The sequence below is a fragment of the Palaemon carinicauda genome, chromosome 8 (assembly GCF_036898095.1).
Source record: "Palaemon carinicauda isolate YSFRI2023 chromosome 8, ASM3689809v2, whole genome shotgun sequence".
NCBI lineage: Eukaryota > Metazoa > Arthropoda > Malacostraca > Decapoda > Palaemonidae > Palaemon > Palaemon carinicauda.
This window is the reverse complement of record NC_090732.1, coordinates 155,406,846-155,421,530: the sequence shown is the minus strand read 5'-3', so window position 1 is coordinate 155,421,530 and position 14,685 is coordinate 155,406,846. Positions and strand designations below refer to the sequence as shown.

The 14,685-nt window shown below is 40.2% G+C and overlaps 1 protein-coding gene across 1 annotated transcript in view; it reads right to left on the bottom strand.

Moving 5' to 3' along the window:
- LOC137646044 (aprataxin and PNK-like factor) overlaps positions 1-14,685 on the bottom strand; it is a 221,895-nt gene that overhangs the window by 163,870 nt on the left and 43,340 nt on the right. The window contains exon 4 of the mRNA XM_068379188.1: positions 852-923. Coding sequence (XP_068235289.1) covers positions 852-923 — 72 coding nt within the window. The remainder of the gene's footprint in view (positions 1-851; positions 924-14,685) is intronic.

Genomic DNA, 14,685 nt, shown 5'->3' with positions numbered 1-14,685 from the left:
TATATATATATATACTATATTATAATGCAGATTTTATTATAAAAGCATAATTATTATATTTACACACAGTGTTATAAAGGGTTTCCTTTATATAAGAAAGTCATGAAATAGATTATTAGAAAGCAAATGTTTACTGATTATTGTGTATCTTTTAATTATTGGTTTTAAAAGTCATTGTAAAAATATTAGAGTAATTTGTTAATACTACATCACTATACACTATACTTATATCATTTTGCTGAACAGTAGTGTTAGGCTCCTAGAGAGAGAGAGAGAGAGAGAGAGAGAGAGAGAGAGAGAGAGAGAGAGAGAGAGAGAGAGAGAGAGAGAGAGAGAGAGAGAGAGAGAGAGCCTTATTGGATCATATTTTCTAGCGAGATTAAGTAATCCTAAGATCTGCTCCTCCATTAGTCAAACCTAAACTTCAATTGTGATAACAGTTTGTATATATAAGAGAAATAAAAAATTTCTTTTCAAATTTATGTTGAAACTAGCAGATACATATGCAATTAAAATTTCCCCAAGCAGGAGAGCTTTCAAGCACACAGTGCTAAGAGTTTGGGTGGATTAATTTGCTGTGTTAATTTTTGTTGCCTGCTTAGAATTTAAGGTGTCAGGCATTCAGGCAATGAGAAATAGATGAGTAAAAGGCAAATCTAAACGAGGATTGTATAATTCGAGACCACATTCCAGCTGAAACATGTATTTATAAGCTATAGTATAGCAATCCTAGGCACTTACGAACTGGTAAAATCATTGGTCGAAGAAAAAACTGTATTTTCATAGAATGGGAGAGTCGAATAAAATTAATGCAAAGAGTGCAAAGCATAAACATGCAGGCAAAATCTCACCGATGTCAGCATAACACCATCATCATCCCAGTCAAGGTACGCTTGTCGACGTGAAACCTTCTTATCGCCACACTGAAAATAAAATACACACAAAACGTTAAGAACATTATTACTGAATAAAGTGTTCTTCTGAAAAAAAAAAGAATCACCTTATTTGAGGCTATACAGTACTTTAATAATGAAAATAAATAGGAATTTACAAAAGATATATAAAAATATATATCTATATACCTGTATATAATATATATATAATATATATATATATATATATATATATATATATATATATATATATATATATATATATATATATATATATATATATATATATATATATATATATGTGTGTGTGTGTGTGTGTGCGTGTGTGTGTGTGTATTATATATCATAAAAATACATCTTATGTATATATATATATATATATATATATATATATATATATATATATATATATATATATATATATATATATATATATATATATATATATATATATATATGGATTTTGAGCAAAGCGAAAAATATATTTTTGGGGGAGATAGCCATGTCGTCCTGATGGAAGGTTCCTTTAAGTAGCTTCCTAGGGTATATTTGACTACAGTGATATTCCCAGAGAATTTAACTTAAGGTCTCCAGAATTCTAACTCCCAACGCGAATATCCTTAAAATTTTCCTTTTAGGATATCGCATAATATCAGGGAACGTATTCTTGACACGCCACATAGCAATATGCACCCCGCATAGCGCTTACGCTTCGAGGGGAAAAGTGGCAAAATAAAAGAGGAGCCGTTATAAAGTTCCCTTCCTCCGTTACTGCTAAAGTACCCAGATGGCGCTATAATTGCTCATCCAGATGGCGCTATAATATCGCCGCCATCTTTATTCCTTTTAGCGTTAAAGTCAGTACTTATGGATATAGTATTATTGGGAGGGATCCTGCCAAGGCCTTTCATAGAAAGGAGGGCGGGTCCATCAGGACGACATGGCTATCTCACCCAAAAATAGATTTTTCGGTTTGCTCAAAATCCGTTTTTCTGGCTAAAGCCATGTCGTCCTGATGGAAGTTTACCAGAGCATTAATGTATCCGTGGATTTCGCAATTGTGCCTTAACCTTCAAGACAATATTTCCTTGGTCATGTAGACCTAAGAGACCTATGACATTACCGTTATATGTCACTTCATCTAATCATAGACTATGTCAGTGCTTCCTGCCCCCTACAGGGAAGAGTCAAACTAGACTCAGGATAAAGTCTTGAAGTATGCATATTTCATATGACCTATCTAGCAATCAAAAGGGCATACAGGTCTCACTGTATGCCTTTAGCCAAAGTTTGTATTTATAAACGAACCCGAGTTCATGTCAGCCATCATAGCATCTGAGGTATATCAGCTATATACCACAAAAGACAAGTTTGTATTTTGTATCAAAATAAGTTAAGTCTCGCTAGAAAGATTTGTTTTCATATAGGAACAAAGTTACTACCTTTGTTCAATATTATTATGCCGAGTAATAAGGAATGAAAGGAATGCTCACACATAACTTTATTAAAAGTGTTAAGGGCGAAATAAGACGCAAAAAATAATTAATCATTTATTGTCAGGCAATAAAATAGAAATTCAGCATACATTTCATAATAATATAGGAATGTAAATTAAATAAAATTTTTCAACATAAACCCTACAGAATAAATCAGAAATACTTGTTTTATTTGAAAACAAAATGTTTTGCCACTCCAATGAAAATTTTATAAATTTTCTAATGTCTTTCTGAGAGTTCTGTCTCTTTACACTTGTGTAAAAAACACACGGCACTTAGTGTTCAGTCTATGTTTCATCACCTTTGTACACTGGAACAGTCCATAATGTCACCTTGATGACATTTTCGCTCACCATGTTGCACTATCATGTGGCCACATGTACACCCTTAGAATTAGAGTCCCACATAATTTGCTGTTCCTCGCAGCACTAAGCGACAGGTTTTAGTACACTACCTGCCGCTACCACGAAACGTTTTAATTCTTGCACTTGCTTCGCATGGTGTTTGAAAAACACTCTGGATGACTTCCATCTAGTAAACGAGCGAAGGCTCTCAAAATCCATGAGCTGGAAAAAATTTAGCGAAGAAGCGACTTTCTTAGGATCATGACTTGCGGGAGTACTGTCAGGATCCGCTCTGCGAATGAAGTAGTTGATCTTTGCCCTTAGTTGTTTTAGGGATAAGTTTGAACCTGATGTTTCTCCTTTAAAGACCTGTCCTCCCCTGAAGTCTGAAGTTATGCAAAGATAGACCTTTAGACTCCTCTCAGTTTTGTATCTGTGTGCCGGTGAGTGATTACACTTTTGCGACCCTATAAATATCCTGATTTAACGCGGATAACAAAAGGCTATCGAGTGCAATATAGCTACAAGTTTTCGTGAATAGTCAGTGATTAGTTTGAGGTCAGAGAAGTGGGATAAAACGTCGGCATAGAATAGTTATCTTGTGAATTACTAAAAATCTAATCAAGATGGCTATGTACAACACGGGCAAGGCTTGGAGAGACATCGCTGGACTCAGCAAAAGTAAATTCCATGAGTTGGCGAAACAGGAGCTCGACCGTCTGATAACAGAGGTCACTAGTAACGTCAACCAGTGTGACGGAAAAATATTCGCAGACATATTGAAACAATATGATCCAATAAACTGGAGCAAATCTGCGGAAAACATCAGCAAAATAATAGAAGAAATTCCAAAGAAGATCCAAGTGATAAAGAAACTTATAAAGAAAGTCTACATCAATCAACACATTCCATCAAAGAACAATAAGAAGTCCAATATGGTGAATATGCTGATTGATGCAATGGGAAAAAGAATGCCAAAATGGTGTAATACATGTAAGATATGGTATTCCATTAATAATCCTCAACAATTGATTAGAAAATGTGATGCCTGTCATGTTCCAACACACCCCACATGTGCTGAAATACAGCAAAAAATAAAAAATAAAGACACAAAGGTATTCTGCTCAACATGCTTAGTCTGGATAGAAAATATAATTAAGTCGAGACTAAATCTGCAAATAGTTGAAGATAAAGAAGAGGAAGAAGAAGAAACAGAAGAAGAAGAAGAAGAAAAAGAAGAAGAAGAGAACAATGAACAGGATATGTGTAAGGATGCAGAAGAAATCATTGATATAACCTATGATGCCATCCAACAACATACTTATGAAGAAATAAATTACCAGATGGAAACAAATAATAGACCCAAGACACTCTACCCGGACCTGCATAATTTTAGGGAAGAGCAAGAACAAGAAAAAATAGAAAAGAAGGATATAGTCTGCAATATGCTGAAAAGAGGGAATTGCAGATTTGGCGAAAGATGCTACTACAAGCATCCAAAGATATGCCATAATTATGAAATATATGGTAAATGTGCGTATTTAGACGGATATGGAGACGAATACAGAGATCTCCATCCAAAAATATGCAAAAACCTAAAAGAAGGAAAAGGATGCATTTACAACAAAAAATGTCGATATATGCATCCTGCAACCATGAATGAAAGTAAGAAAACTTAGCAAACTGAAAAGAAAAATGAAAGCAACAAAGAAACAAAAAAAGAAACAAAAAAGCAGGCCGTATATATACCGCGCTTTGAACCAAGAGCCCCAAGATATGAGGCCTTTCAACCCAAACCTGCACATTTAGAGCCCAACTACAAAGAATGCATCTATAATGCCAGGGGTTGGTGCAGATATGGGGGCAGTTGCAGGTATACACACACAAATAAATATGAAGGCGAAAGAGCAAATATAATAGAAAAGTTGGATTTTTTAATGGCAGAATTCCGGGAAATGAAGAAAAGAACATCATATCAGAACAGGAAGGAAGCATGGGAGAATCCATATTATTACCAATATTAAATAATGGGGATGAAACACAAACCATAATAGTAATGAATGCACAGGGTTTAGTCACAAGTAACTCTAAAAGGAAAATAGAGTTCCTAGAAGAACTAACCCAAATTGAAAAAAGATATATTAAATATAAGTGAAACATGGTATTCCCAAGAGACTGGCAGTGATGACCAGATAAAGGGTTTCCAAACTTATAGATCAGACAGAACAAATAGGAATCAAGGGGGAACCGCAATATATGGAAGAGACATAAATCAAGGAAAAGTATGTGAAAAATACAGCAACACAGAATGTGAATTGATTGCGGTAGAATTTGAATTTGAAAAACTAATGAATATTGTAGTTTACAGACCCCCAAACACTACAGAGTTTGAAATAATAATAGAAAAAATAGATGATATATGTAGAAACCATAAAGACTGGAATAGACTCCTATCCGGAGATTTTAACTTTCCTTTCGTGGGTTGGAAAGAACGGATAGAAGAAAGTGGTTGTATGTATACATATAAAAAAGATAGTAATAGTAGCGCAGAAGATAAGAGGCAATTTGAAAAGCTTCAAGATATGCTATTAGAACATAATATGCAACAAATAACCACATTCCAACAAGAAAGGAAAATGTCCTAGATCTAGTATTTGTGAATGAGGTGAATTATGTTAAAGAAATAATAGTGTATAACACGGGAATTTCAGACCACAATGTCATAGAATTGATAGTGCATTCCAAAGCAAGTGATCGCAGAATTAATAAAAGCACAAAACTTTGGGAAGGATATGGAAAATATAATTTTCACAGTAAGAATATAAAATGGTCAAAAATAAATGAAGAACTGAATAAAGAATGGAAAAATGTATTTGTAAGTGATAATATACAGGTAAATACGGACATACTGTACAATATACTGGAGAAAATTGTTGAAAAATATGTACCGAAAAAAAACAATAAACAAAAAACGTGCATACCAAGAGACAGAAGGATCTTATTTCAGAAAATTAGAAAGTGGAAGAAAAATCTTGCAAAAGAAAAAAATGTGTGGAAAATGAGGGAAATAAAATGTAAGATAGAAAATGCAGAACAAAAGATTATACAGTCGAAAGAAAATGAAAAAAGGGACTTAGAAGAAAGGACACTTCAAAATATAAAAAGAAACCCCAAAGTACTTTACTCCTATGCAAAAAAGATGAATAAAGGGAGATTAGAAATAGGCCCTCTAAGAATTGAAGGATGGCTAACGAATGAAAAAAAGGAAATATGCAACATATTAGCAGAAAAATATAAGAGTGAGTTCACACCAAGAATTGCGAATGAGAATAATGAAACAGAAATGAGAGAAGAAAATGTTGAATATCTAACAGATATAGATATTAATGAAGCAGATATTGTCACGGCTATAAACGAAATTAAAAATGGATCGGCAGCCGGACCAGATGGAGTTCCAGCGATTTTGTTAAAAAAAAATGCAAACACTATCGCGAAGCCGCTTGCAATACTGCTAAGACAAAGTGTAGATATGAGCGAGATATATGTTAAACATAAATTAGCTTATATAACCCCTATCTTCAAAAGTGGATCAAGACTAGAGGCAAGCAATTATAGACCTGTTAGTCTAACATCACATATTATGAAAGTGTATGAGAGGGTAATAAAAAAGAAAATAATGAACCATTTGGTTAAGAATAATTTGTTTAATATGGGTCAACACGGTTTCGTGCCTGGAAAAAGTACACAGACCCAACTGATAGCACACTATGAAAACATATACAAAAATATGATAAATGAAAGACACAGATGTGATCTATCTAGATTTTGCAAAAGCCTTTGACAAGGTAGACCATAACATATTGGAGAAAAAAATGAGAAAGCATAATATTGTGGGAAAGATAGGAAAATGGGTAAAAGAATTCCTGCAAAACAGAAAACAGATAGTGGTTGCAAATGACGAGAAATCAGATGAAGCCCAGGTAATATCTGGTGTGCCACAAGGTACGGTATTAGCTGCACTGCTGTTTGTTATTATGATCTCAGACATAGACTGTGATGTTGAAAACTCTGTAGTGAGAAGTTTCGCCGATGACACAAGAATAAGTAGAGAAATTACTTGTGATGAAGATAGGAACTCACTACAAAGAGATCTAAACAAAATATATGAATGGGCGGAGATAAATAGGATGGTATTTAACTCCGATAAATTCGAATCAATAAATTATGGAAACAGAGAAGGAATGGTATATGCATACAAGGGACCTAATAATGAGACAATCACAAACAAGGAAGCAATTAAAGACCTTGGTGTAATGTTAAATAGGAATATGTTATGCAACGACCAAATAGCAACACTGTTGGCTAAATGTAAAGCAAAAATGGGAATGTTATTCAGACACTTTAAAACAAGGAAAGGTGAACACATGATTATGCTTTACAAAACTTATGTACGTAGTACACTCGAGTACTGCAACGTGATATGGTACCCACACTACCAAAAGGATATTGCGCAAATAGAGAGTGTACAAAGGTCCTATACTGCTAGAATAGAAGAAGTTAAGGACCTTGACTACTGGGAAAGACTGAAATTTTTAAAACTATACAGTCTAGAAAGGAGAAGAGAACGCTACATGATAATACAAGCATGGAAGCAAATAGAAGGAATTACTGAAAACATCATGGAGCTAAAAATATCAGAAAGAGCAAGCCAAGGTAGATTAATACTGCCAAAAAATATACCAGGTAAACTAAGAAAGGCGCACAGGACATTAATCCACTACGCACCAGCATCGATAATGCAGCGACTATTTAATGTGCTGCCAGCTCATCTAAGAAACATCAGGAGTGAGCGTAGATGTGTTTAAGAATAAGCTCGATAAATACCTAAGATGCATCCCAGACCATCCAAGACTGGAAGATGCAAAATACACCGGAAGATGCATTAGCAACTCTCTGGTGGATATACGAGGTGCCTCACACTGAGGGACCTGGGGGAACCCAAACAAAAAATAAGGTATAAGGTATAAGGTAAGGTACTGGACACACAGAGACATCTTCCTTTAGAGGGCAGATTCTCCAGGGCCCCCACTTCTTAGTGGGTAGCTCATTCTTGGCTCTCCCATTTTGGCAAACTGGATATGGCCCTCTTCCCTAGAAAGGGCCACTATCTCACTAACTCTAGCCCCTGAGGCTAGAGAAAACAAGAATATAACCTTTTGAGTCAAATCTTTCAAAAAGCAATTATCAATGTCCAAGCTTGAAGCGAAATGTAGTACCTTATCCAAAGACCATGAGATGAGCCTTGGAGGTGCTGCAGGCCTGAGCCTAGCCCAGGCCTTGGGGATTTTGTCAAAAATCTCATTAGACAAGTCTACTTGGAAAGCATAAAGCAAGGGTCTAGTCAAGGCTGATTTACAAGTAGTTATCGTGTTGGCTGCTAAACGTTGTTCATGAAGGTGAATAAAGAAAGACAAGCAGAAATCCATCGAGATTTCCTTTGGGTTTCTTGCCTCGACCAAGTCCATCCATTTCTTCCAGGATGACTCGTATTGCCTTCTGGTAAATTTTGACTTATATTCCTTTAAGAAGTCTATACTCTCTTTCGAGATCCCAAACCTTTTCTTTACTGCTAGGGAGAGAAAATCATGAGATGAAGGTCTTAGGTTTTCTGTAATGAAGCGAAGACAGTCGACTTCAGTACTTGTTGAGACAGAATTGGGTCCGGTAGGGGAATCAGCCTCAGCTGTAATTCCAATATTAACGGGAACCAGTTGCTCCAGGGCCACTTGGGAGCCACTAGGGCTGCTGTTCTTTGAAAAGATCTCAGCTTGTTGAGGACCTTCATTAGCAGGTTGGATGGAGGGAACAGATAAATCCTGGTCCATTTGTTCCAGTCAAGGGACATGGTGTCCACTGCTTCCGCTAGAGGGTCTTCGTACGGGGCCACGTATCGAGGAAGTTTCTTGTTGTCGCTCGTCACAAAGAAGTCGATTTGCAGTTCCGGGACATGACGTAAGATGAAGGAGAATGATCCTGCGTCTAGGGACCATTCTGACTCTATCAGTGTAAACCTGGATATAGCGTCCGTCGTCACATTGCGGAACCCTTGGAGGTGAACTGCAGACAAGTGCCATCTCTTCTTTTCCGCCAAACGGAAGATGGCCAACATCACTTGGTTGATTTGGGGCGATCTCAAGCCTTGTCGATTCAGACATCTCATTATCACTTCGCTGTCTAGAACCAATCTTGTGTGGATCGAGCAGTGAGGCTTCAGTTTCTTCAGAGTTAGAAAAACTGCCATGGCTTCAAGAATGTTGATATGGACCTTGGACTTTCCGTTGGTGAGAGTGACCTCCCCATCCTTCCTTTGAGGCATCCGTATGAATGATGACTGAAGGTGGAGGTGGTTGTAAGAGCACCGATTTCCTTAGCTGCTTGGCCTCCGACCATGGCTTGAGAAGTGATCGCAGACGAGTTGGTATCGGTCTTGTTAGATCTCTGCGAGCGTTCTCCAGACTCCTGTTGCATCCTTTAATTGTACTCTTAGCACTGGGTCTGTCACTGATGCGAATTGGAGGGAGCCCAGCACTCTCTCCAGTTGGCATCTTGATATCCGATCGGATTTTAGAAGTCTCTTGACAGATCCTGCTATCTCTCTCCTCTTCTTTGATGGAATGGAGAGGCAGTGTGACTGTAAGTTCCAATGAATTCAGAGCCCTTGAAACTTTTGAGCTGGAGATAGTCGAGACTTTTTGGTATTGATCTTGAATCCCAGATGTTCCAGGAACTGGATCACTGTCATTGAGGCTTGCATGCACTCCGCTTCGGATGCTGCCAACACCAGTCAATCGTCCAGATAGGCCACTACCTGAACTCCTTTTAGGCGTAGTTGATGAACGACTGCGTTTGCAAGCTTCGTAAAGATCCTTGGGGCTATGTTTAGTCTGCAGGGCATAGCTCTGAAGACATATAGTTTCTTCGGTAGCTTGAATCCTAGGTAGGAGGAAATTTGGCGATTGATTGGGACATGCCAATATGCGTCTGCCATGTCTATGGAGACTGTGTATGCCTTTTTGGGCAACAGGGTCCTTATGTGTTGAAGGGTTAGCATCCTGAACTTGTGGTTTACTATGAACTTGAGTGGCAACAAGTCTAGAAAGACTCTGAGTTAGTCTGAGTCCTTCTTTGGAACACATAAAAGCTTTCCTTGGAATTTGATGGACTTTGCCCTCTTTATTACTCTCTTGTCCAAGAGTTCTTGGACATATTCTTCCAGAATGGGGGCGGAGTGTTGGAAGAATTTAGGGAAAGATGGTGCAGCTACATTCCAGCTCCAACCCAGTCCGTTCTTAATTAGGCTGTGGGCCCAGGGATCGAAGGTCCAGCGATCCCGGAAAGGGAATAGTCTCCCTCCTACCGGAAGCATCTCACTTGGAGTGCTGACCAGAGGACTTGCCTCCTTGGCCACGTCCACCTTTGTTGCCTCTGCCTCTTGAGGGGCGTCTAGAGGAATCTCGAAATGAGCCTCTAGCCTTCGGCCAAAAGGTCGTCGACTGCCTCTCAAAAGCCGGGGTAAAGGCTGGCGATTGTGTCGCCAACTGCTGGGGTACCAATTGGTACGTGGTAGGTGGTTGTGCCACCATCTGGGGCACCGCGGCCACGGGAAGATGTTGTTGTTATCTAGGGGGGCGAGAGGGCACCCTTGGTTTCTTTGTCTTCCTCTTAAGTTGGGGACCCTCATCCGGGGAAGACTTCCTCTTCTTTGACATGCCCCACTTTTGGAGAAGGTTCCTATTCTCCGTGGCAGCTTTGTCAACGACTTCCTTGACCACTTCACTTGGGAAGAGGTCCTTTCTCCAGATACTCGACGATATCAGCTTCCTCAGTTCGTGTCTCACCGCAGCCGAGGCAACACAAAACTCTCTGCAAGCTCTTCTGGCTTTGATAAAGCCATATATGTCCTTCGTCACGGTTGCCAAATGTGCTTTGGCAATGACCATGAATATATCTGGAGTCTCGGATTCGCTTGCCATTGTCTCTAGCATAGTTTGAAAAAACATAGAGGCGGCAAGTCTTTCTTTCATCTCCTGCTCCCTGCGCAGGAGAAAATCTGACAACTTGGGGAGGTCCTCAGCGAACTGACGTCCGGCAATGTCAGCCTCCAACTTCCCGACTGAGAAGGTAAAGTGAATATCCTCCTCGTCTTTTTGGTTCAGTGGTAAAGCTAAGGAGAACGGCTTACACTCTTCGAGTGTAGGGCACGGTTTCCCCGCTTCAATTGCCTTCAAGGCAGCCTTGTACTCTTTTTCCATAAAGGGGAAGGCCCGGGAAGATGAAGCAACAAAGGAAGGATGCTTCTTACTTAGAGCCGGTACCTTAGAGTTAGTGAAGGCCCTCTCCTTCAAGGTACTCGTCAGCAAAGCCTGAGCTTTGGTATGGTAAAAAAAAAACTATGATCTCTTTCGGCTCTGTCTCCTCCTTTGAAGCTGGCTCAGCCTTCAGACCGACGAAGCAGTCTGGGTAAGCCCCGAAGCTAGGCCAGAATTCCACATCTTCAACGGGAAGTGTACCCAGCTTTTCTGAAATAAAGATCTTACCTGCCGACATTGGCATGTACTCAGCATGCTTCCACGGGTTCACATCCGAGAACGGAGGAAGATCCATTACATTAAGTCTCTTCTGAGACGTACAGGCAGCTGCAAGTTGGCGCATCTCCAACCTTAACGCACCTTTCTTCTCGCCAGTTTGCTTCTGAATCTGCTGCACCAGTGTTAGAATTGAGGACAAGGTCGTCCCAATTCGGTCCAATGGGGGAGCAGCTGACGTCGAGGGAACAGGTTCTGGGGCAGGAACCGATGAAACCGAAACTACTTCGGTCTACTCCTCGTCAGTCTCAGGAGCCACCATTGACTCCTCTTCCTGACCTTCCGCAAGAAGGTCCTGTTCAGTGCCTTCTGACACTTCTGACATCGGGTCATCCAGCTGGATGTCCTTCATTGCGTCCGAGATATCAGACTCTACTGGAATCTGGATGCAGGGGATCTCTGGGTGAGGCTGAGGGATAACTGCATCTGCCAATGCCCTTGGGAAAAGACAGGCCCATATCTTCTCGTTAGGAAGCTAAGGCTCCGTGGTGTTTTTCTGAAAACCCCTGACCCATCTTCGCAGCTTTTCCCTTGCTGCATCCCTTGACTCCATTGACTTCTGGTCGTCAAAGGCCTCAGTAACCAAGTTATAGCAAATGTCACATACCTGGGGGTCCCAATACTTCAGAGGTCCCTGAGTAGTTGCACAGCGAGCGTGAGTCCTGCATAACCTATGGCCGCAGAAGTTCTTACTGCGGACATTGCAGAACATGCTGTAACACTTGGGATGGTCGTCCTGTAAAGAGAGGAAAATTCAATGAGTATACCGTGAATAATCTCACAAGATTAAGTAAACACTATATTATCTTTTATTGTATATAGCTTAGGATAGATAAGCTAGAAAGGAAAGAGGAAAGACACATACATGTGCTTCCCGTCCAGCCAATTGTTGTGACCTCCCGCAAAAATAAAACTATTGGTAATCTATGAAGAGAACCATTGGAAGATTTCTATCTCATGAGGATAGGAAAGTGTAACTTAACACCATCTTCCAGACGTTTTAATATTGGGGATTGTTATCAGTGATCATTAATTAGATTAAAGAACTTACTTTCTTTATATTATATGGTCTCAACAATAGGCTGCACATGGCAACACAGAGTAAGTTGGAAGAAACTTTGGGCTACTGTATAATCTATACTGTAGTTTTCTATTTGCAGTATGATCTATACTGCAATTATACTGGCTACTGTATAACTATATACTGTAGTACCCGCCAGCAGGCTAGCACCTGGGTACAGCTCAGAAGATATTTTATCTTCTGGTATAATGGGCGGCAGTTCGCCGGCGGCAGGGTCGCCGGCGATCCGCCGGCCTTCGGCGGACCGCCAGCCGCCAGAGGGTCACCAGCTGGCGGCAGTTATGCCAGCTGGCGATTAAGTATTACTCCCAGCGGTTGGCGGCCCATCCGGCTGCCAGCAGGTTAGGACCCATCGGTACTAGCCAGTAAAGGTAGAAAGTGTGGATCGAAGGATAGTGTAAGAGCTCTACCTTACTGCCTTCCATCCAGAATGAGGGTTCAAATGGAAGGGGAGAATGTAACATTCAAGCTTCCACCCATCCATAACATTGCCGGTCCCTGCCGGCAAGGTTTAAGGATGGTAGTCCAAGAGAGGACTGAAGAACACTCAACAGAACAGGGACTTCTGCCGGCAGCCGGCACAGCCGAGCTACAGACAGAAAACCCGAGCCAGTCCACAGTCTGCCGGCAACCGGGTCGATTTTAGGATGATGGCCAAGAGTTTGTGAAGGCTAGGCCTTCACTAAAGGACAGAATGGGGAGGGGTGAGGTCCAATAAGGTGTGGAAGGAGCCGGCAATACCACCTATCCTACCTCACCTAACGAAACTCTGTTCCAGTATTAGAGCTTTCCCATGTGGCTAGAGAATTCTATTCTGGAGCCTAGGGTTAACTTGATACAGTAAAGGGGTAGGCAGCACCCTCGCCGCCACCCCTAAACCAAAGGGAACACAGTTCTAGTGCCGATGTCTCCTAAGCTGGTGAAGAATTCTATTCTTCAGCCTAGGGTCCGTCGGCACAGGACTAGTCTGCTAGACCACAGGGAGAAGGTATGTCATACAAAACCTTCAGGTGTGACCTAGGGAGGTCTAGCCTCCTATGTCGGTAGCCTAACCTAACGGGAATGTCATTCACCCTGCCAGACAGCTATCGACCACAGACCAATACTCTGAGTTTCTGACCAATCCCAAAAACCTGCATCTGCGGTTACAGGGGGGGACAAAAAACCCTAGCCTAGTTCTACCTGAATGCAATTCAAGGTATCACTGACTAGGGTAAAGTCTAGGCTAGCTTAGAGGGAAAGAGATTGCTCTGAAATCTCCGAAGGAGACTAGTATCATCCTATAAAAGCCTAGGAGATATCTATCTCCACTTAAATAACACGATACAGAAGAGCAAACGGGGACATGTATGAAAGTATACTAAAGCCACTAGGCTAATAACCTAGAGGCAGTGAGAATCGATTACCTAAATCACCGAAACTCTCTCGTATACTATCTTGGAAGAGGAAATTATGCATTTACATAGATATCTTAAATGTATAAAATTTGCCTAAAGCTTCATTAAAATTATAACACTAGGAAAGTCTATTATATCATGCATGAAGTACTAAAACTGAACGCCTAGGCTAGAAAGCCTAGCGTCAATAGGTTCGGTTACCTAAAGCGCCGAAGCTAAAATTAATACTATCAGCATAATATAAAGCATTCCTAGCAATGAAGACTAAATAGCTAAAGATATTAAAGCTATAAAGGCCGGGAAGGTCGTTCTGGCTAACTAAATGACTCATGCATTACGAATGACAGTGTCCATGACGCCTCCGGCTAGGTAACAGCTTTGCAATGATAATTTAACTTTAATTCGTAAATAATAAGGCAAGAGCTTACATTTATACAATGTAAAAATCAAAACTCAACTTTCCAGAGGTAGATGACACTGGAGAAAGCATGATAAATCCAAAATTCTTCCAAAATAGCGAGAGAACACAGGAAAATCACCGAGTTATGGCGCTACGAAAGAAGGAATAACAAGATAGCGGTCGGATATGACGTCATATAGGTACTCAAAACAGTAAGCCTTAATAACGGCTCCCCTCTTATTCTTGCCACTTTCCCTCTCGAAGCGTAAATGCTATTTGGGGTAAAGATAGCTATGTGGCGTGTCAAGAATACATCCTCTGATATTATGCGATATCCCTAAAGGTGAAAGTTAGGGATATTCGCGCCAGGAGTTAGAATTCTGGATACCTTAAGGTTAAATTTTCTGGGAATATCACTGTAGTCAAATA